Source organism: Coregonus clupeaformis, chromosome 15, assembly GCF_020615455.1.
Source record: "Coregonus clupeaformis isolate EN_2021a chromosome 15, ASM2061545v1, whole genome shotgun sequence".
NCBI classification, from domain to species: Eukaryota; Metazoa; Chordata; class Actinopteri; order Salmoniformes; family Salmonidae; genus Coregonus; species Coregonus clupeaformis.
In genome coordinates this window covers 48,469,787-48,491,335 of record NC_059206.1, presented here as the reverse complement: position 1 = coordinate 48,491,335, position 21,549 = coordinate 48,469,787, and the positions used below count along the sequence as shown (strand labels likewise).

General features: G+C 44.2%; 1 protein-coding gene across 1 annotated transcript in view; it reads left to right on the top strand.

The window, feature by feature from the left end:
• Window positions 1-21,549, top strand: part of LOC121582814 (proline-rich protein 36) — a 60,614-nt gene that overhangs the window by 15,368 nt on the left and 23,697 nt on the right. Inside the window, exon 3 of the mRNA XM_041898931.2 lies at window positions 14,597-14,671. Coding sequence (XP_041754865.2) covers window positions 14,597-14,671 — 75 coding nt within the window. The remainder of the gene's footprint in view (window positions 1-14,596; window positions 14,672-21,549) is intronic.

The following is a 21,549-nucleotide window of genomic DNA, read 5'->3' as shown; positions in this document are numbered from 1 at the left end:
CAGATTCAGTCTTCCCAGCCTGGTGCAGGTCTACAATTTTGTTTCTGGTGTCCTTTGACAGCTCTTTGGTCTTGGCCATAGTGGAGTTTGGAGTGTGACTGTTTGAGGTTGTGGACAGGTGTCTTTTATACTGATAACAAGTTCAAACAGGTGCCATTAATACAGGTAACGGGTGGAGGACAGAGGAGCCTCTTAAAGAAGAAGTTACAGGTCTGTGAGAGCCAGAAATCTTGCTTGTTTGTAGGTGACCAAATACTTATTTTCCACCATAATTTGCAAATAAATTCATAAAAAATCCTACAATGTGATTTTCTGGAATTTTTTTTCTCAATTTGTCTGTCATAGTTGACGTGTACCTATGATGAAAATTACAGGCCTCTCTCATCTTTTTAAGTGGGAGAACTTGCTCAATTGGTGGCTGACTAAATACTTTTTTTCCCCACTGTATACATATGAGATGAGTAGTGCAAGATATGTAAACATTATTATGTGACTAGTGTTCCATTTCTTAAAGTGGCCAGTGATTTCAATAGGCAGCAGCAGCCTCTAATGTGCTAGTGATGGCTATTTAACAGTCTGATGGCCTTGAGATATAAGCTGTTTTTCATTCTCTCGGTCCCAGCTTTGATGCACCTGTACTGACCTCGCCTTCTGGATGAGAGCGGGGTGAACAGGCAGTGGCTCGGGTGGTTGATGTCCTTGATGATCTTTTTGGCCTTCCTGTGACATCGGGTGCTGTATGTGTCTTGGAGGGCGGGTAGTTTGCCCCCGGTAATGCGTTCGGCAGACCGCACCACCCTCTGGAGAGCCCTTTGGTTGTGGGCGGTGCAGTTGCCGTACCAGGCAGTGATACAGCCCGACAGGATGCTCTCAATTGTGCATCTGTAAAAGTTTGTGAGGGTTTTAGGTGCTAGGCCGAATTTCTTCAGCCTCCTGAGGTTGAAGAGGCTCTGTTGCGCCTTCTTCACCACACTGTCTGCGTGGGTGGACCATTTCAGTTTGTCGGTGATGTGTACGACAAGGTACTTGAAGCTTTCCACCTTCTCCACTGCGGTCCCGTCGATGTGGATAGGGGGGTGCACCCTCTGCTGTTTCCTGAAGTCCACAATCATCTCCTTTGTTTTGTTTTGTTGATGTTGAGTGAGAGGTTATTTTCCTGGCACCACACTCCCAGAGCCCTCACCTCCTCCCTGTAGGCGATCTCGTCATTGTTGGTAATCAAGCCTACTACTGTTGTGTCGTCTGCAAACTTGATGATTGAGTTGGAGGCGTGCTTGGCCACGCAGTCATGGGTGAACAGGGAGTACAGGAGGGGGCTGAGCACGCACCCTTGTGGGGCCCCAGTGTTGAGGATCAGCAGAGATGTTGTTTCCTACCTTCACCACCTGGGGGCGGCCCGTCAGGAAGTCCAGGACCCAGTTGCACAGGGCGGGGTTCAGACCCAGGGCCTCGAGCTTAATGATGAGCTTGGAGGGTACTATGGTGTTGAATGCTGAGCTATAGTCAATGAACAGCATTCTTACATAGGTATTCCTCTTGTCCAGATGGGATAGGGCATTGTGCAGTGTGATGGCGATTGCATCGTCTGTGGATCTATTGGGGCGGTAAGCAAATTGAAGTGGGTCTAGGGTGAGAGGTAAGGTAGAGGTGATATGATCCTTGACTAGTCTCTCAAAGCACTTCATGATGACAGAGGTGAGTGCTACAGGGCGATAGTCATTTATTTCAGTTACCTTTGCTTTCTTGGGTACAGGAACAATGGTGGCCATCTTGAAGCATGTGGGAACAGCAGACTGTGAAAGGGAGAGATTGAATATGTCCATAAACACACCAGCCAGCTGGTCTGCGTATGCTCTGAGGACGCGGCTAGGGATGCCGTCTGGGCCGGTAGCCTTGCGGGGGTTAACATGCTTAAATGTCTTAATCACGTCGGCCATGGAGAAGGAGAGGCCACAGTCCTTGGTGGTGGGCCTCGTCAGTGGCACTGGGTTATCCTCAAAGCGGGCGGAGAAGGTGTTTAGCTTGTCTGGAAGCGAGACGTCGGTGTCGGCGACGTGGCTGGTTTTCTTTTTGTAGTCCGTGATTGTCTGTAGACTGCCACATACGTCTCGTGTCTGAGCCGTTGAATTGCAACTCCACTTTGTCTCTATACTGATGTTTTGCCAGTTTAATTGACTTGCGGAGTGAGTAGCTACACTGTTTGTATTCTGCCATATTCCCAGTCATCTTGCCATGGTTGAATGCGGTGGTTCGCGCTTTCAGATTTGCGCGAATGCTGCCATCTATCCACGGTTTCTGGTTAGGGCAGGTTTTAATAGTCACAGTGGGCACAACATCACCTATACACTTCCTGATAAACTCAGTCACCGTTTCAGTGTATACGTCTAAATTATATTCGGAAGCTACCCGGAACATATCCCAGTCCGCGTGATCAAAACAATCTTGAAGCGTGGATTCCGATTGGTCAGACCAGCGTTGAATAGTCCTTAGCACGGGTACTTCCTGTTTGAGTTTCTGCCTATAGGAAGGGAGAAGCAAAATGGAGTTGTGGTCAGAATAGCCGAAAGGAGGGCGGGGGAGGGCCTTATAACCATCCCGGAAGTTTGAATAGCAATGGTCGAGGATTTTAGCAGCGCGAGTACAACAGTCAATATGTTGATAGAACTTCGGCAGCCTGGTCCTCAAATTTGCTTTGTTAAAATCCCTGGCTACAATAAATGCAGCCTCAGGATATGTGGTTTCCAGTTTGCATAAGGTCCTGTGATGTTCTTTGAGGGCCGTCGTGGTATCGGCTTGAGGGGGAATATACACAGCCGTGACTATAACCGAAGAAAATTCTCTTGGGAGATAATACGGTCGGCATTTGATTGTGAGATAATCTAGGTCGGGTGAACAGAAGGACTCAAGTTCCTGTATGTTACTACAATTACACCATAAGTCGTTAATCATGAAACACACACCTCCGCCCTTCTGCTTCTCAGAGATATATTTATTTCTGTCTGCGCGATGAACTGAGAACCCATCTGGCTGGACCGATTCCGACAGAATATCCCAAGAGAGCCATGTTTCGGTGAAACAGAGTATGTTACAGGCCTTCATGTCTCTCTGGAAAGAAATCCTTGCCCGTAGTTCGTCGACCTTGTTAACCAAAGACTGAACATTAGTGAGTAGAATACTTGGAAGCGGTGGGTGGTGTGCGCGCCTCCTAAGTCGAACCAGCAGGCCGCTCCGAGTGCCTCTCCTCCGCCGGCCGCCCAGGGCAAACAAAGGATCTGCTTCGGGAAAGTCGTATTCCTGGTCGTAATGCTGGTGAGTTACCGCCGCTCTGATATCTAATAGTTTTTCCCAGCTGTATCTAATGATGCAAAACACTTTCTGAGCTAATAATGTAAAAAATAATACATAAAAATACAAAATACTGCAAAGTTTCCTAAGAGCCAGTCGCGAGGCCGCCATCTTCGTTGGCGCCAGGATCATATTAAATTGGTTACTTTGAAAAAAGAGAAGAGAAAAAAGGAGAAAGCTAAGATTAATGGAATTATTTTAATTTTATTTATACTGAACAAAAATGTAAATGTAACATGCAACAATTTCAAAGATTTGACTGAGTTACAGTCATATGAGGAAATCAATCATTCAAAATAAATTAATTAGGCCCTAATCTATGGATTTCACATGACTGGGAATACAGATATGGGTCAGTTGGTCACAGACACCTTTAAAAAAATGGCCTCACAATGGGCCTCAGGATCTCGTCACGGTATTTCTGTGCATTCAAATTGCCATTGATAAAATGAAATTGTGTTCGTTGTCCATAGTTTATGCCTGCCCATGACATAATCCCACTGCCACCATGGGGCACTCTGTTTATAATGCTGACATCAGCAACCGCTCGGACACACGACACCATACACGTGGTCTGCGGTTCTGAGGCCAGTTGGACGCTCTGCCAAATTCTCTAAAACGATGTTGGAGGCAGCTTATGGTAGAGAAATTAACATTCAATTGTCTGGCAACAGCTCTGGTGGACATTCCTGCAGTCAGCATGCCAACTGCATGCTCCCGCAAAACTTTAGACATCTGTGGCATTGTGTTGTGTGACAAAACTGCACATTTTAGAGTGGCCTTTTATTGTCCCCAGCACAAGGTGCACCGGTGTAATGATCATGCTGTTTAATCAGCTTCTTGATATGCCACACCTGTCAGGTGGATGGATTATCTCAGTAACAGGAATGTAAACAAATTTGCGAAAATTAAGCTTTTTGTGCATTTGGACAATTTCGGGGATCTTTTATTTCAGCTCATGAAACATGGGACCAACACTTTCCATGTTGCGTTTATATTTTTGTTCAGTGTATTTAACCCTTATTTTACCAGGTAAATTGACTGAGAACATTCTCATTTACAGCAACGACCTGGGGAATAGTTACAGCGGAGAGGAGGGGGGATGAATGAGCCTATTGGAAGCTGGGGATGATTAGGTGGCCATGATTGTATGCGGGCCAAATTGGGAATTTAGCCAGGACACCGGGGTTAACACCCCTACTCTTGCGATAAGTGCCATGGGATCTTTAGTGACCACAGAGAGTCAGGACACCCATTTAACGTCCCATCCAAAAGACAGCACCCTACGCAGGGCAATGTCCCCAATCACTACACCCTGGGATATTTTTTTAGACCAGAGGAAAGAGTGCCTCCTACTGGCCCTTCAACACCACTTGCAGCAACATCTGGTCTCCCATCCAGGACCAGGCTTGCTTAGCTTCAGAGGCAAGCCAGCAGTGGGACACAGGCTGGTATGCTGCTGGCATTAGGAAACAGTCAGAAAACAGAAGGTTCGAATAAGAAAAAGGAATGCCTTGGAGCACAGAAACACAAAGGCCTGGAAAGTAAATGTCACACATAAGTTTTCTTAGCTCTGCTTCGAGGTAATTGTTTGTGCAAAGAAGTTGTCCAATGCGAAAATGAATCAGACCCAGACAATACAATGTGATCATATCTTGGCACAATAACATTTTCTTTCTCATTCTGGAATCGTATTGAGGGTTATTGTTGGTAGATATTACTCCTCGCAGATATCACTCATGTTGTGTTCTTCATATTACAGATGGACGTTTGTTTTGTTTGATCATTCCTGTTCTACCACCCATCTATTTATAGGCCAGTCCAGCCTTGTGATGCTGTAAATATTTTGGCAACCCGGGTGTGCAGTGCGGACATAATGAAATGTACATTTGGTGAAAATGAGGAGGAGAGGAGAAAGGGAGAGGGTATGAGGAGGATATGTCAGATGAAAGAAAGATCGGGAGGGAGAGAGAAATAGAGATGAAATCTGTGATTAAATCCACCACGTCATCAACAACTCAAAACTCTTTCCATATTCCGACCCAAATTTCCGAAACGTCAAATGGTAAATAAATACATTGCATATTTTTTGGGGGGGATGAGTTACACCTAATTTCTCCATAATTTTCTAATTTCGGCGAGCAGCGATAGCGATCAGTGCTGATGATGAGGTCATGCGAGTGCAGGCGTTGGTTTTAGTTGCGGCGCAGGCTCTTAGTGTAAACCCTTTACGATTCCCATCAGCACTTTAATTAATCTATTTCCCACATTTCTAAGCTGCTTACGGATTTCTCCACCATCGTTATCATACCAACATGTTAGATCAGAGGAGGTTAGGAAAACTCCAGGAGAGGAGAAGACATGCATGTGGTCTATGGCGAGAAAGTCTGTAATCATGAACTGTGTAATCACCAATGTAATGTGGTTGCTAATATGAACGCTTGGGTGGGATGACATATGTATGACTGTACTCAGAGCCATTTTTATATACTGAGAAACATTGCATTATATGACGTGCAAGACTGATTACGTGACTTCCGTCTCGCTTCCGCATTGTCTCCGTGCTGCTGTGCTGTTTGTTGCTACTTGGCTACCTGCCAAACTATTCACGTTTTACTTTTAATAAACGTTTAATCAATCTCTGTGTTCAACAAATTTACCAACTTTTTAGTTTTGTCCTCACTCATCTTTTTCCGTTAAACTTTTTCACCCCGGACGTTTTATCCCGAGACAGAAGAGTCATTTTCCTGTGCGTTTTAGCTGCCAATTTTACTTTATTTTCCTTTTTTCCATCGCAACTTTTTTCCCTTATTCAACTTTTTCACTCGGACGCTTTATCTGGACATGGTTCGTCAACATCTTCAACAGCCCGAAGCTAAGTAGTAACATTAACATGATGTCTTCTAATTGCAGTCGCGGTACTCATAATATACAGGAGAACGATCGCCTTACGGCGAGAATAAGCTGTGCTACAAGCCCAGCTTCAGAGCGCAATCGTTAGGCAAGGGTAATTTCAGTGTAGGAAAGGAAGAAACAGCGTCTGTGCCACCAGTAAGTACAGACAGTAACGTTAGTATAAATCCCCCCGCACAGTCCCCGCGGCCGGACAACTTTCTCATGGCTTCTGGAGGGAAATACTGTTGGAATGCTCAACCGGTGTCGCTCATTCAGCCGACAGAAACCTTCAACCGGTTTTCCCCATTATGTAGCGAGTCGGAGTCTGAGTCTGAGTCTTCTCTTGTCTCTACTCCTCCCGTTACGGGGTCTGAGACGCCGAAGGCTCCCACCATTAGCTCTGACAAATTGAAAACCCTAGTCATTGGCGACTCCATTACCCGCAGTATTAGACTTAAAACGAATCACCCAGCGATCATACACTGTTTACCAGGGGGCAGGGCTACCGACGTTAAGGCTAATCTAAAGATGGTGCTGGCTAAAGCTAAAACTGGCGAGTGTAGAGGTATAGAGATATTGTTATCCACGTCGGCACCAACGATGTTAGGATGAAACAGTCAGAGGTCACCAAGTGCAACATAGCTTCAGCTTGTAAATCAGCTAGAAAGATGTGTCGGCATCGAGGTAATTGTCTCTGGCCCCCTCCCAGTTAGGGGAAGTGGCCGAGCTCTACAGCAGAGTCTCAGCACTCAATCGCTGGTTGAAAACTGTTTTCTGCCCCTCCCAAAAGATAACATTTGTGGATAATTGGCCCTCTTTCTGGGACTCACCCACAAACAGGACCAAGCCTGACCTGCTGAGGAGTGACGGACTCCATCCTAGCTGGAGGGGTGCTCTCCTCTTATCTACCAACATAGATAGGGCTCTAACTCCTCTAGCCCCACAGTGAAATAGGGTGCAGGCCAGGCAGCAGGCTGTTAGCCAACCTGCCAGCTTAGTGGAGTCTGCCAATAGCATAGTCAGTGTAGTCAGCTCAGCCATACCCATTGAGACTGTGTCTGTGCCTCGACCTAGGTTGGGCAAAACTAAACATGGCGGTGTTCACCCTAGCAATCTTATTAGGATAAAGACCTCCTCCATTCCTGCCATTATTGAAAGAGATCGTGATACCTCACATCTCAAAATAGGGTTACTTAATGTTAGATCCCTCACTTCAAAGGCAGTCATAGTCAATGAACTAATCACTGATCATAATCTTGATGTGATTGGCCTGACTGAAACATGGCTTAAGCCTGATGAATTTGCTGTGTTAAATGAGGCCTCACCTCCTGGTTACACTAGTGACCATATTCCCCGTGCATCCCATAAAGGCGGAGGTGTTGCTAACATTTACGATAGCAAATTTCAATTTACAAAAAAAAAATGGCGTTTTCATCTTTTGAGCTTCTAGTCATGAAATCTATGCAGCCTACTCAATCACTTTTTATAGCTACTGTTTACAGGCCTCCTGGGCCATATACAGCGTTCCTCTCTGAGTTTCCTGAATTCCTATCAGACCTTGTAGTCATAGCAGATCATATTCTAATTTTTGGTGATTTTAATATTCACATGGAGAAGTCCACAGACCCACTCCAAAAGTCTTTCGGAGCCATCATCGACTCAGTGGGTTTTGTCCAACATGTCTCTGGACCTACTCACTGCCACAGTCATACTCTGGACCTAGTTTTGTCCCATGGAATAAATGTTGTAGATCTTAATGTTTTTCCACAAAATCCTGGACTATCGGACCACCATTTTATTACGTTTGCAATCGCAACAAATAATCTGCTCAGACCCCAACCAAGGAGCATCAAAAGTCGTGCTATAAATTCTCAGACAACACAAAAATTCCTTGATGCCCTTCCAGACTCCTTCTGCCTACCCAAGGACGTCAGAGGACAAAAATCTGTTAACCACTTAACTGAGGAACTCAATTTAACCTTGCGCAATACCCTAGATGCAGTTGCACCCCTAAAAACGAAAAACATTTGTCATAAGAAACTAGCTCCCTGGTATACAGAAAATACCCGAGCTTTGAAGCAAGCTTCCAGGAAATTGGAACGAAATGGCGCCACACCAAACTGGAAGTCTTCCGACTAGCTTGGAAAGACAGTACCGTGCAGTACCGAAGAGCCCTCACTGCTGCTCGATCATCCTACTTTTCCAACTTAATCGAGGAAAATAAGAATAATCCAAAATTTCTTTTTGATACTGTTGCAAAGCTAACTAAAAAGCAGCACTCCCCAAGAGAGGATGGCTTTCACTTCAGCAGTAATAAATTCATGAACTTCTTTGAGGAAAAGATCATGACCATTAGAAAGCAAATTACGGACTCCTCTTTGAATCTGCGTATTCCTCCAGGGCTTAGCTGTCCTGGATCTGCACAGCTCTGCGAGGGCCTGGGATCGGGAGAGACACTTAAGTGTTTTAGTACTATATCTCTTGACACAATGATGAAAATAATCATGGCCTCTAAACCTTCAAGCTGCATACTGGATCCTATTCCTACTAAACTGCTGAAGGAGCTGCTTCCTGTGCTTGGCCCTCCTATGTTGAACATAATAAACAGCTCTCTATCCACCGGATGTGTACCAAACTCACTAAAAGTGGCAGTGATAAAGCCTCTCTTGAAAAAGCCAAACCTTGACCCGGAAAATATAAAAAACTATCGGCCTATATCGAATCTTCCATTCCTCTCAAAAAAATTTGAAAAAGCTGTTGCGCAGCAACTCACTGCCTTTCTGAAGACAAACAATGTGTACGAAATGCTTCAGTCTGGTTTTAGACCCCATCATAGCACTGAGACTGCACTTGTGAAGGTGGTAAATGACCTTTTAATGGCGTCAGACCGAGGCTCTGCATCTGTCCTCGTGCTACTAGACCTTAGTGCTGCCTTTGACACCATCGATCACCACATTCTTTTGGAGAGACTGGAAACCCAAATTGGTCTACACGGACAAGTTCTGGCCTGGTTTAGATCTTACCTGTCGGAAAGATATCAGTTTGTCTCTGTGAATGGTCTGTCCTCCGACAAATCAACTGTACATTTCGGTGTTCCTCAAGGTTCCGTTTTAGGACCACTATTGTTTTCACTATATATTTTACCTCTTGGGGATGTTATTCGAAAACATAATGTTAACTTTCACTGCTATGCGGATGACACACAGCTGTACATTTCAATGAAACATGGTGAAGCCCCAAAATTGCCCTCGCTAGAAGCCTGTGTTTCAGACATAAGGAAGTGGATGGCTGAAAACTTTTACTTTTAAACTCGGACAAAACAGAGATGCTTGTTCTAGGTCCCAAGAAACAAAGAGATCTTCTGTTAAATCTGACAATTCATCTTGATGGTTGTAAAGTCGTCTCAAATAAAACTGTGAAGGACCTCGGCGTTACTCTTGACCCTGATCTCTCTTTTGTGAACATATCAAGACTGTTTCAAGGACAGCTTTTTTCCATCTACGTAACATTGCAAAAATCTGAAATTTTCTGTCCAAAAATGATGCAGAAAAATTAATCCATGCATTTGTTACTTCTAGGTTAGACTACTGCAATGCTCTATTTTCCGGCTACCCGGATAAAGCACTAAATAAACTTCAGTTAGTGCTAAATACGGCTGCTAGAATCCTGACTAGAACCAAGAAATTTGATCATATTACTCCAGTGCTAGCTTCCCTACACTGGCTTCCTGTTAAGGCAAGGGGCTGATTTCAAGGTTTTACTGTTAACCTATAAAGCGTTACATGGGCTTGCTCCTACCTATCTTTCCGAGTTGGTCCTGCCGTACATACCAATACGTACGCTACGGTCACAAGACGCAGGCCTCCTAATTGTCCCTAGAATTTCTAAGCAAACAGCGGGAGGCAGGGCTTTCTCCTATAGATCTCCATTTTTATGGAACAGTCTGCCTACCCATGTGAGAGACGCAGACTCGGTCTCAACCTTTAAGTCTTTACTGAAGACTTATCTCTTCAGTAGGTCATATGATTGAGTGTAGTCTGGCCCAGGAGTGTGAAGGTGAACGGAAAGGCTCTGGAGCAACGAACAGCCCTTGCTGTCTCTGCCGGGCCGGTTCCCCTCTCCACTGGGGTTCTCTGCCTCTAACCCTGTTGCAGGGGCTGAGTCACTGGCTTGCTGGTGCTCTTTCATGCCGTCCCTGGGAGGGGTGCGTCACTTGAGTGGGTTGAGTTACTGACGTGATCTTCCTGTCTGGGTTGGCGCCCCCCTTGGTTTGTGCTGTGGTGGAGACCTCTGTGGGCTATACTCGGCCTTGTCTCAGGATTGTAAGTTGGTGGTTGAGGATATCCCTCTAGTGGTGCGGGGGCTGTGCTTTGGCAGAGTGGGTGGGGTTATATCCTTCCTGTTTGGCCCTGTCCGGGGTTTCTTCGGATGGGGCCACAGTGTCTCCGGACCGCTCCTGTCTCAGCCTCCAGTATTTATGCTGCAGTAGTTTATGTGTCGGGGGCTGGGGTTAGTTGGTTATACCTGGAGTACTTCTCCTGTCTTATCCAGTGTCCTGTGTGAATTTAAGTATGCTCTCTCTAATTCTCTCGTTCTCTCTTTCTCTCTGAGAACCTGAGCCCTAGGACCATACGTCAGGACTACCGGGCATGATGACACCTTGCTGTCCCCAGTCCGCCTGGCCTTGCTGCTATTCCAGTTTCAACTGTTCTGCCTGCGGTTACGAAACCCCCTACCTGTCCCAGACCTGCTGTTTTCAACTCTTAATGATCGGCTATGAAAAGCCAACTGAGAGACCTGAGCACCTAGGACCATACGTCGGGACTACCGGCCGTGGTGACTCCTTGCTGTCCCCAGTCCGCCTGGCCTTGCTGCTATTCCAGTTTCAACTGTTCTGCCTGCGGTTATGGAACCCCTACCTGTCCCAGACCTGCTGTTTTCAACTCTTAATGATCGGCTATGAAAAGCCAACTGAGATTTATTCCTGATTATTATTTGACCATGCTTGTCACTTATGAACATTTTTGAACATCTTGGCATGGTTCTGTTATAATCTTCACCCGGCACAGCCAGAAGAGGACTGGCCACCCCTCATAGCCTGGTTCCTCTCTAGGTTTCTTCCTAGGTTTTCGCCTTTCTAGGGAGTTTTTCCTAGCCACCGTGCTTCTACACCTGCATTACTAGCTGTTTGGGGTTTTAGGCTGGGTTTCTGTACAGCACTTCGAGATATTAGCTGATGTAAGAAGGGCTATATAAAATAAAATTGATTGATTGATTGATTGATTGATGACAAGTGGTTGAAAATACACTACTAGTCAAAAGTTTGGACACACCTACTCATTCAAGAGTTTTCTTTATATGTACTATTTTTTACATTGTAGAATAATAGTGAAGACATCAAAACTATGAAATAACACATATGGAATCATGTAGTAACCAAAAAAGTGTTAAACAAATCAAAATATATTTTATATTTGAGATTCTTCAAATAGTCACCCTTTGCCTTGATGACAGCTTTGCACACTCTTGATATTCTCTAAACCAGCTTCATGAGGTAGATTTGTGGTTCAAACCGCTGTGTCTTTGTGAGACGCGGTGTGGGTGAACGGATGATCTCCACATGTGTAGTTCCCACTGTAAAGCATGGAGGAGGAGGTGTGATGGTGTGGGGGTGCTTTGCTGGTGACACTGTCTGTGATTTAATTAGAATTCAAGGCACACTTAACCAGCATGGCTACCACAGCATTCTACAGCGATACGCCATCCCATCTGGTTTGGGCTTTGTGGGACTATTATTTGTTTTTCAACAAGACAATGACCCAACACACCTCCAGGCTGGGTAAGGGCTATTTTACCAGGAAGGAGAGTGATGGAGTGCTGCATCAGATGACCTGGCCTCCACATTCCCCCAACCTCAACCCAATTGAGATGGTTTGGGATGAGTTGGACAGCAGAGAGCAGGAAAAGCAGCCAACAAGTGCTCAGCATATGTGGGAACTCCTTCAAGACTGTTGGAAAAGCATTCCAGGTGAAGCTGGTTGAGAGAATGCCAAGAGTGTGTAAAGCTGTCATCAAGGAAAAGGGTGGCTATTTGCAGAATCTCAAATATAAAATATATTTTGATTTGTTTAATACTTTTTTGGATACTACATGATTCCATATGTGTTATTTCATAGTTTTGATGTCTTCATTATTATTCTACAATGTATAAAATAGTTTAAAAAAGAAAAACCCTTGAATGAGTAGGTGTGTCCAAACTTTTGACTGGTACTGTACGTCATATAACCAGATGGTCTCTGTTACAACCAGGTAAAGACATATTTTTCTTGACAAGCTCAAACGTTGGGGGAAGGAAGTCATATATTGGATTACGACCAGGTAAAGACCGGGTAAAGACGTATTTTTCTGGTTGCTAAAAAGACGTTAACAAATCTTCCTATACAACCAGTATACAACCTGACCATGACGTCAAAAGGATGTAGTAAAAGACAGTGTTGCAGTACTTGAGTCCAGGACCAAGTTCATGACTTTTGACTCGACCATTGGTGACTTGGACTTGGACTCGGACTCGCTTTCTCGACAATTGGTGACTCAGTCTTTCCTCAGTCTTTCCTTCTCGTGATGTGTATTTGCACTTGGACTGGATAGGCTCCTATGATGAGCAGAGTATTAGCAGCACTGGGTGCGTAGTTCTCTAGCAGTGGGAAGGATGCGCCACACCCGACACAAGCAGCCTACATCAGCTGGTAAGCTGCGGGGGAGCAAGCGATGATTGTCGGCAGACAGGCAGCCAAGCTCCTCTCCGGCTCCGCCTCCGATCGTAGCAGGCTACAAATCGTGCAAACTACTCTCTTGCTTCCCTGCAAACACCAGTCACCAGCCTACTATTTAGCTTTGACTGGTTAAGAAACACAAACTGCTTCACGAAATTGAAAACAATATTAGTATTGAGTTTAATAGTAAAACAATAGTCTAGCTATGTGTCTCTCTCTCCGCTTGAGTATAGAAAAGTAGGCTGTCTTTGAATATGTTGTCTCACTCTACCCTCCCACTTTCTCCCCTGCATCCCATAGCCAGTTTCTGACAAGTCTCCCTTTATTTTTAACTCTGCAATAAAACACCTACACAAATATCAGTGGGCAATTACAAAAATGTAGCTGAGAGCCTGACTTACCTGTGAAACACAGGTATTGACTAGAATTAGTAGTTTTTTTTCATGAGGGAGTGGTGATATACTGCCATCTGTTGGCGACTAGAAAACATTGCATAATAAGACCTATAATAAGACCTATTATAAATTGATGGACTCGGACTTCAGCCATGGGGACTCGTGACTCGAATCGAACACAGGAGACTTGGGACTCGACTGACTCTAGGTTTAGTGACTCGACTACAACACTGGTAAAAGATGCCATCCTGTCGTCACTGCAACCAGTTTTGCCCCTGGGTGTATATCACAGGGTTGACCTATCTTCAAATTCAGACATGACTTTTAACTCATAAACATTATTTTTTCCCTGAAGATAAAGTCATGCTTTACGTAGCCATCAGGGAGACGGTTGGGGTAAAACCATTCAAAAGATATAATCAGGAGTGGGTTTCTGGATGAGGAGTTAGCGGGAGGAGAATCATGGGACTGAGGCAACACTTCATCATGATAAAAATAGAGCTAGCTACTTCTCAGATGAAGTGATGAAACCTAGCCAGGGACGATAAGACTGAAGTCCGGCTTATTTCCAATCCCTTTCTCTCTCACACACACACCACGGATGCATACACACACACGCACACACACACACACGCACACACACACAGTATTGTAAAACTAACCTTGTGGGGACACACAATGCAGTCCCATTCAAAATCGTATTTTCCCAAACCCCTACCCTTACCGTAACCCTAACCTTAACCCGAAAACCTAACCTTAATCCTAACCCTAAACCTAACTCTAGCTCCTAACACTAAAACTAACCCTAGCGCCTAACCCTAAACCTATTTCTAACCCTAACACTAATTCTAACCCCCTAGAAATAGCATTTCACCTTATGGGGACCAACAAAATGTCCCCAGTTGGTAAAAAAAAAAAAGTTTACTATTTTTCTGGGGACTTCTGGTCCCCACAAGTGTAGTTAAACACGTCCACATACACACACACACACACACACACACACACACACACACACACACACACACACACACACACACACACACACACATACACACACACACACACACACACACACACACACACACACATATACACACATACACACCCTCTCCTGATGCTGTGATTCAAGCCAAGGTGGCAGCTGTAATAGTCCCCTGGTGATGATGTCATCTGTGTTTGCCCCTCCAGGAGACACTCCTACCGGACAGGCCAGGACATAGAGAACTGTGGCACGTGCAGAGACTGTGCCTGCATCATATACAGGTAAGACAGGGGTTGAAAGTGTGTGCACATGTGCTTTGAGTGTGTGTGCATGTGTGTGCATATGAGTGCCCATGTATTAACTAGGGAGTGTTCTGTAAGCAGGATGTGGGCGTCCTACATGACAGTAACATGCGGTTGGTTCACTGTCACTTCAAATCTCATTCATATTTGTGATTCAGTCAGTTTTATAGCTCGGCAGGATTACGACATCCATGAGGCAGTCTCTGTGCAAAGCAAGATTATCGAGCAACGGCACGCAACATTTAGGATATAGGCTATTCATCCGTCGCTTAGGTGTGAATAATGCTGCAGCAGGTTTGTTCATTGAGCCCAGTGAGGGGGATTTGTGAAGGCAGGCATTCCACACTCACACACATTCACACATTCACTGACACGTGAACAAAAATGCTGAAGACTCTTAAAGAGATAGAGGCACGCACACACACACGGCTACGTATACACACACGCACGAAAAGTCACAAATACTGCTTAATCACCCCGCTGCTGTTGGAAATTTGAATTGAAATCAGTCAATTAACAAACAGGATTTCACAGTTTACAGTAAGATGAATAAAAGCCAGGCAAGCACTGGAGGATTACTATAAAATGGAAATCCATGTCTCTTAGTTGTAAATGTCAAAATCATGAGAACAAGGGGGAGTACGAAAGACAGGAGAGCAGTGGAGGGAGAGAGGAGAGAAGGAGGAAGAGAAAGAGAGAGAGAGAAAGCGGTGGAAGTTGGCCTGTCACGTCCCTGCTGAAATCTAAGCGAAACACAGCAAGAGAGAAAAAGAGAGGAAGGGAGGGAGAGACAGAGTGAGAGAGAAAGAGAGAAGGCAAGAGACACACAAAAAAAGGAAACCGGTGAGGTGAGGTGAGGTGAGGTGAGGTGAGGTGAGGTGAGGTGAGGTGAGAGAGAGAGAGAGAGAGAGAGAGAGAGAGAGAGAGAGAGAGAGAGAGAGAGAGAGAGAGAGAGAGAGAGAGAGAGAGAGAGAGAGAGAGAGAGAGAGAGAGAGAGAGAGAGAGAGATCAGACAGGCATATTATCCTCACCATGTGATCTAGGTAACCCAGGCGGGTCTGGTGTCTCTCTATACTACTTAATGTTACCGTTACACACAGTAGTATTGTTTTCTGGTCAAAGGAACACTTGTCACCATAGTGTCCTGTCAAGGCCTCTGCTGAGCTTGACATGGATTTCACAGGCTTTAGTGAGCAGGCAATTCCTTTTCTTTGAAGCTTAGTTGAGCACGGTCTGGCAGTGGATGGAAAGAGGTGGCAAAACAGAGAGGTGAGAAAGGAGGAAGAGATAAAAGACATGAAAGACTCACAGGTTCTTGTTCTTGTTCTCCTTATTGTTGATTGATTGAATATCAATATCTTTACCTTTCATCTCAGTTCATGTGCCAAGTGTTTCAGTTAAGTTAGATCCGTGTAAATAGGTTGGTGTGTGTTTGATGTTTATTGATTTTGACCGTCAATATGTTTTTTATTCTCAGTTTTTATGACCGGCTGTGTTATTGTATTAACCCCCAGCACCACAGACTTCCCACAATCAAACCCTAGTCCTGGACGAAAAGCATGCGCAATAGAACCATTTTTTGATTTATTTTGTCAAGGACAAGGCTTAATCTATGTCCCGGAAACTGGCCCATAATGTTTTAACTTTTACAGTGACAGAACATAACATACTACTGTATCCTTATGAATAGTCGTGGATATGGTCATGGCTACCAACTTGTTCATCTCACGCTCTCATGTAGACCCTTTGAAGACCAGCTCCACCCTCTGTCCCACTCTTCTCAAAATGCTCCTTCGTGCCAATTCATCCCCTCATATTGTGCAATCTATCCCAGACTTTATTGCAGCTCTACGATGTACTGTATATCTAGGTTGTATTTCATAATCCTCAGTAATGTAGTGCCTAAGAGAGCTTTCTGCAATATTTCAGTGGTTGATGTTCTAACGTTACAGCTCCATCCGTCATAGTCAATGCCATACAATGCCTTCTGGGTCAATACTTCACTGCCTGGCTGGAATAGCTTTGAACAGCCAGATAGTTTCACTCCCTTATGTGACCGACCGGCTCGATTCGGTCTTATGTAGCAAAATTTGAAATTGTGTTTTTTACATTGGATAAAAGTAGAGACTCAGAGCTAGAATGGTATATCATACACTACAGTTGAGGAACAATAGGAAAGTAATTCTACTTTGAAAGTTGATAAACTTTTAACCTCACTTTTGAGAAAATGGCCCTTGAATGTTTTGGTAAACCTACTGGAGAGCTCTTCTTTGTCTACACCCATTCAGCATCGTTCACACCCTGTTAAGCCTTAGCCCCACCCATCTCTTTAAGAATTCACATGTGAGGCCATGTACTAAACAAACAAAGATTTCAAGACTATAGGCTGGTTTATACTACGCCTATCGACAGTTGTCGCAGTGACATCATGAACATTCTATTGTCGTCCGACATCAACTTGTCGTTGTCGTTATGAAAAAGTATAAACACAAAAACTACAGGCTGCATGACATCAGCAGCCTGGTGGTCCAAAATAGCATAACTAGTGTATTGTAACACCAATAAACCCACCCGTTTAAAAATGAATTTCGTATATGTCAATCTAGTAAATCAGGCAACTAAAAGCAACTTTCTAAACAATGTTTTGGTTCGTTTCTAGCTTGTTAGCTAGCTAGATAATGTTAAGTTAGCTGGCTAGCCAGTTCAAATAATCACCATATCATATAGCTGACAACGTCTTCACTTTTGATCATTTGTCTTCATTATTACAGAAAAATAAACTCACAACAAGATCATTATTTACAAGTTAATGGTGAGCCAATTACAGAAAATAGCTTATGGTTGTGAGTGTGACAATATAAAAGCAGGGCATTCTACTGGAGGATTTTAGAACTTGGACACTGTCTCATTGGCCTAACGTTATATCCTAATTTGACTTTGGTGCAGGTCATGTTCTTCACATTACCGTCTCTGTTAAACACATACTATATCAAATAAAATCAAAGTTTATTTGACCCATGCACAGGATACAGAAGGTGTAGTGAAATGGTTACTTGCATAGTGGAGCCTTTTGTTTAGACATGTAGCTAGCTAGCTAGCTAAACAATGAACCATAATCCCAACTCATAACGTTACTACACTGCATGAATCTGCATGTAGCTAACCAACCAGGTTCAATGTTACCTAGCTAGCTAACATTAGGCTATAACTAGCAATGCAAATGGCTTTGAGATACAAATAATATTACTACACAGATCATATGCGTAACATTAGCTAGTGAGCCAGCCAGCTAATGTTAGCTAGCTAGCGAACAGTACACTTTAACTTGAAATGAAAACAACTTTCTGACAAAATTAGAAACGTATAATATCTAAAAATGTAGCTAGCTAGACTATCTTACCCATATACATGGATGGACTCTTCTCCCTCTCTGTCACGTAATTCCATGGTTGCCCTTAGTTTGAAGATGTAATATGGAGACAGGTGTTTTATACAACAGCCTTCTGTGTGTTCTCTTTTCGACTCCCTCTGCATATTTGCAATCAAACGCCAGAATTATCTACATCTCCTTAGCTATCATACTCTAATTCCACCGGCATTCCACTGATTTCAAAACTCGGTCCTCCAGAAAGTGGAGAGCAACACTTTTGCAGCTCTACTACGTGATATCTTTTTTTTTTAAAAGCTGCTTTAGATAGGAATACCTACACATACTGACCAGCTCATGTTATAGACAGAAGCGTGCTACATGGCAGACCAATCCGAACTCATCTCTTGGCATGTCCAGCAGTGGGAAAGTTCCTGTCTTTTTCCGTGGCTAAACCAACTAGGCTCGTAATTTAACAATTGTATTCATATTTACAGATGGCATACAAGTTTGTTATTAAGGCACACGAAAGTTCACATGTTCCAGAAGGCATTTATGCAACAAATAAAAGTTTACGTTCAAATGCCTCTCCTGTGAAGTAGACATATGTCTAGTTTCCTGAAACGAGTCACCTATATGCAGGTCAATACTGCACTCTCCAACCTAGCAGGAAAAATTTTGTCATAAAAGACGCCAGACTGACGTCATTGCTACTCGTTTTGGCCACTGGGAATGACTCTAAGAAGTGGAGAAATGTTGGTCAATCAGACATAAACCTTTGTTCTATAGTTTCTTCAGAATATTTCCTTTTAAAAGAAGCCTTTACTTAAAAATGCTAATGAAAACTTTAAGCAATGCAAATGTAGACACAATTGCACAATTCTTTTCAACATAGTTACAAATTGCATTGCGGCTCGACTAATAAGTGCTCCATTTGTTTCCAGTGTATTTCCTCTAAACCTGGTATCTATAAAAGTACAGGAACGCTTGTATCTGATATTATTTATCCAGCACCCGTGGCGCATTAACTGCATATTAATATGTGAATATCATTGTGAGGCGTGCAGGAGGGTTAATTAGTGAGTAGAGTTTCGAATATAAAAGTCCTCCCTATTATGCATTATGCTAATGGAATATTTAGGGAACAAAGCTTGAGTTATAACAGCGAACTCTTGTGCTTCGATCCCTACAGGTTTTACAGGGACATCAGCCTAATCAGATCACTGACCAAATCTCTGTCTCCTCCTCACAATATATTGTTTAATGATGCACCTTTCTTGAGGAAGCCGATAGGGCCTTAAACTAGGATTAATTTGTTTAATGTGGAGAAAAAATGAAGCCACTCTTTGGAGTGAGTTTCGATTTCCTGTGAGTAGCTGCTAAGAGTCTTAGCTATGGTTTGCGAGGACAATCCTTCATATCGTACTCAGTGAACTGCAGATAAGCGCTATAGAATGGCTGCTGAGGGTGCTTTTTTCCTTTTGCTTTGCTGGCTGTTATCAGCTCATACACTGTGTGATAGCAATGGCTTTCATTCAGGTTCGTAGATCGTCCTCTGTCTGAGTCACTCCTTTACTCCCGTGTGAACCTTTGACCTCGAATACGTCTCAAAGTTTTGAAGCTCGTCGATGAACCCGTCGCACCCTTGAAGTGTAGAGTGTCTTGCGACTGCGGAAGAGAATACCAGTCTCGGCTGTGTCTGTGGGGCGACGGAGGGAGCGGAGGGTAGAGTCACTGGAGTGAGGGTGGACTCATAATGATCAATCTCATTGGTTTGAGATAAACATCCCCTGACAGCGCCTACCAACTCATCGCTCTCCTACACTTCACACACACATCATGACTCAGCGCTTTCCGCAGCAGAACTCCACTGATACAACACTGAGTGACATTACTGGACTCTCCGATACTGTACTGTCCTGTCCTCTGACTGATAATGCACCAAAGGAGTGGAGAGCTGGGTGGGGCAGAGAGGAATAGCGAGGCTGCATGTTGGTGGAAGAAGAGGTGACTCTCCTTGCATCTCAATGTCTCTTTCACTCTCTCTATCCTCTTTCTCCTTCTCTGCACCTTTTCTATCTATTTTCTCAACTCCTGACTGCCGTGTGCCGCAGTGAAATATTCATCTGCATTAAATATTCATCAACGCGTTAAAAGATTTAAAAAAGTAATAATAAAGGTAAAAGGACACACAAAAAACCTCTCTCCTCAAGACCCGTCTGGTCGGTGTGTGAAGGATCGGAGCCAGAGGGCTGGACTGAGCTGTCCTTGTGACTGAGCGCTCTACGCTCTCTGCATGTTTAAAAACCTTAGAGGAATGACAGGAATTGATAGACTTTTACTGAATTAAATGAATTTTTAAAAGGACACGACTCACTCAAAGCATCAAGGTCTCGGTTCCTTGCCAGTTCCTGTGCTGTAATTAAAATGCAGTGTGTGGGTGCGTGCGTGCATGTGAGAGCACTGCTAAGTGTAGAATCTAGTAGAAACAAATCACTGCATCTCCTTCTGTCACTCAAGAGTGCCTTTAGGGACATCAGCTGTGGTGCAAGGGGCCTCTTTCACTCCTCTTATGACCTCCATAATGTGCTTCTGGCTGCAGAGCACCAGAGACCCAGAGTGCTACTATGGTTCCCGTGTTTTGGGTTCACGTCTCTCGTTGGCATCTCCCTCACTTCCTCAATGCGGAGCCTGAGTCTGAGCAGGGCTTGGCAACCATATGAAAACGCATAGGATGTGACAGCTGGGTATTGTAGCGGATTGATCCCGAGAAATATGGTCTTTCACAGACATCAGGGATGGCCGCCTCCTTTATTAGGTTGGCTGTGTCACTTTCCCGTCCCGCTTCTCTACGTGGAATATAAATACATTTCACAACTAAAGAGGGATGAGGGATGAGGGACGAGGGATGATGGGGGAAAGCTCAGTGCGTACTCAGATGATGGGGAAGAGAGGGGAAAGGATGAGAGGAGAGAGGGAAGAAGAGGAGAGGAAGGGAGAGGAATGGAGAGGGGGGAAGGGAGGATAGCTGAAGGGAGGCTACAGGAGGTGAGAGGAATGGGTACTGTGTGGTTGGTTTACCTATTGTTTTCCACCTTGACATCGGAATGAATTAGAATCAAATATTTCCCTATGCCCTGACAATCAAAACCTGCTTTACAATACAACAGCCTAAAACACTATATCCTTCATCCTCTCGTCTCATCTATTATGCATTTAGCCAACCTCACAGACACTTACTGACCAAGATGAACTTTATGTGTGACTACATCTCTGGGAGGAAGTCTTCTCACCCGGTGCCAACTCTAAAGTCATTCATTAAACATTGACAACAATGACGGTGTCGTCTGAAATGATGGTGAACGGTAGTGAAAAGTCATGGCAGAATAGGAAATCACATTAGGCTCCTACAAATGAGAGAGAGAAAGAGAGAGAGAATGTGTGTGTGTGTGTGTGTGTGTGCACGTGCGAGAGAGATAGAGGAAGAAAG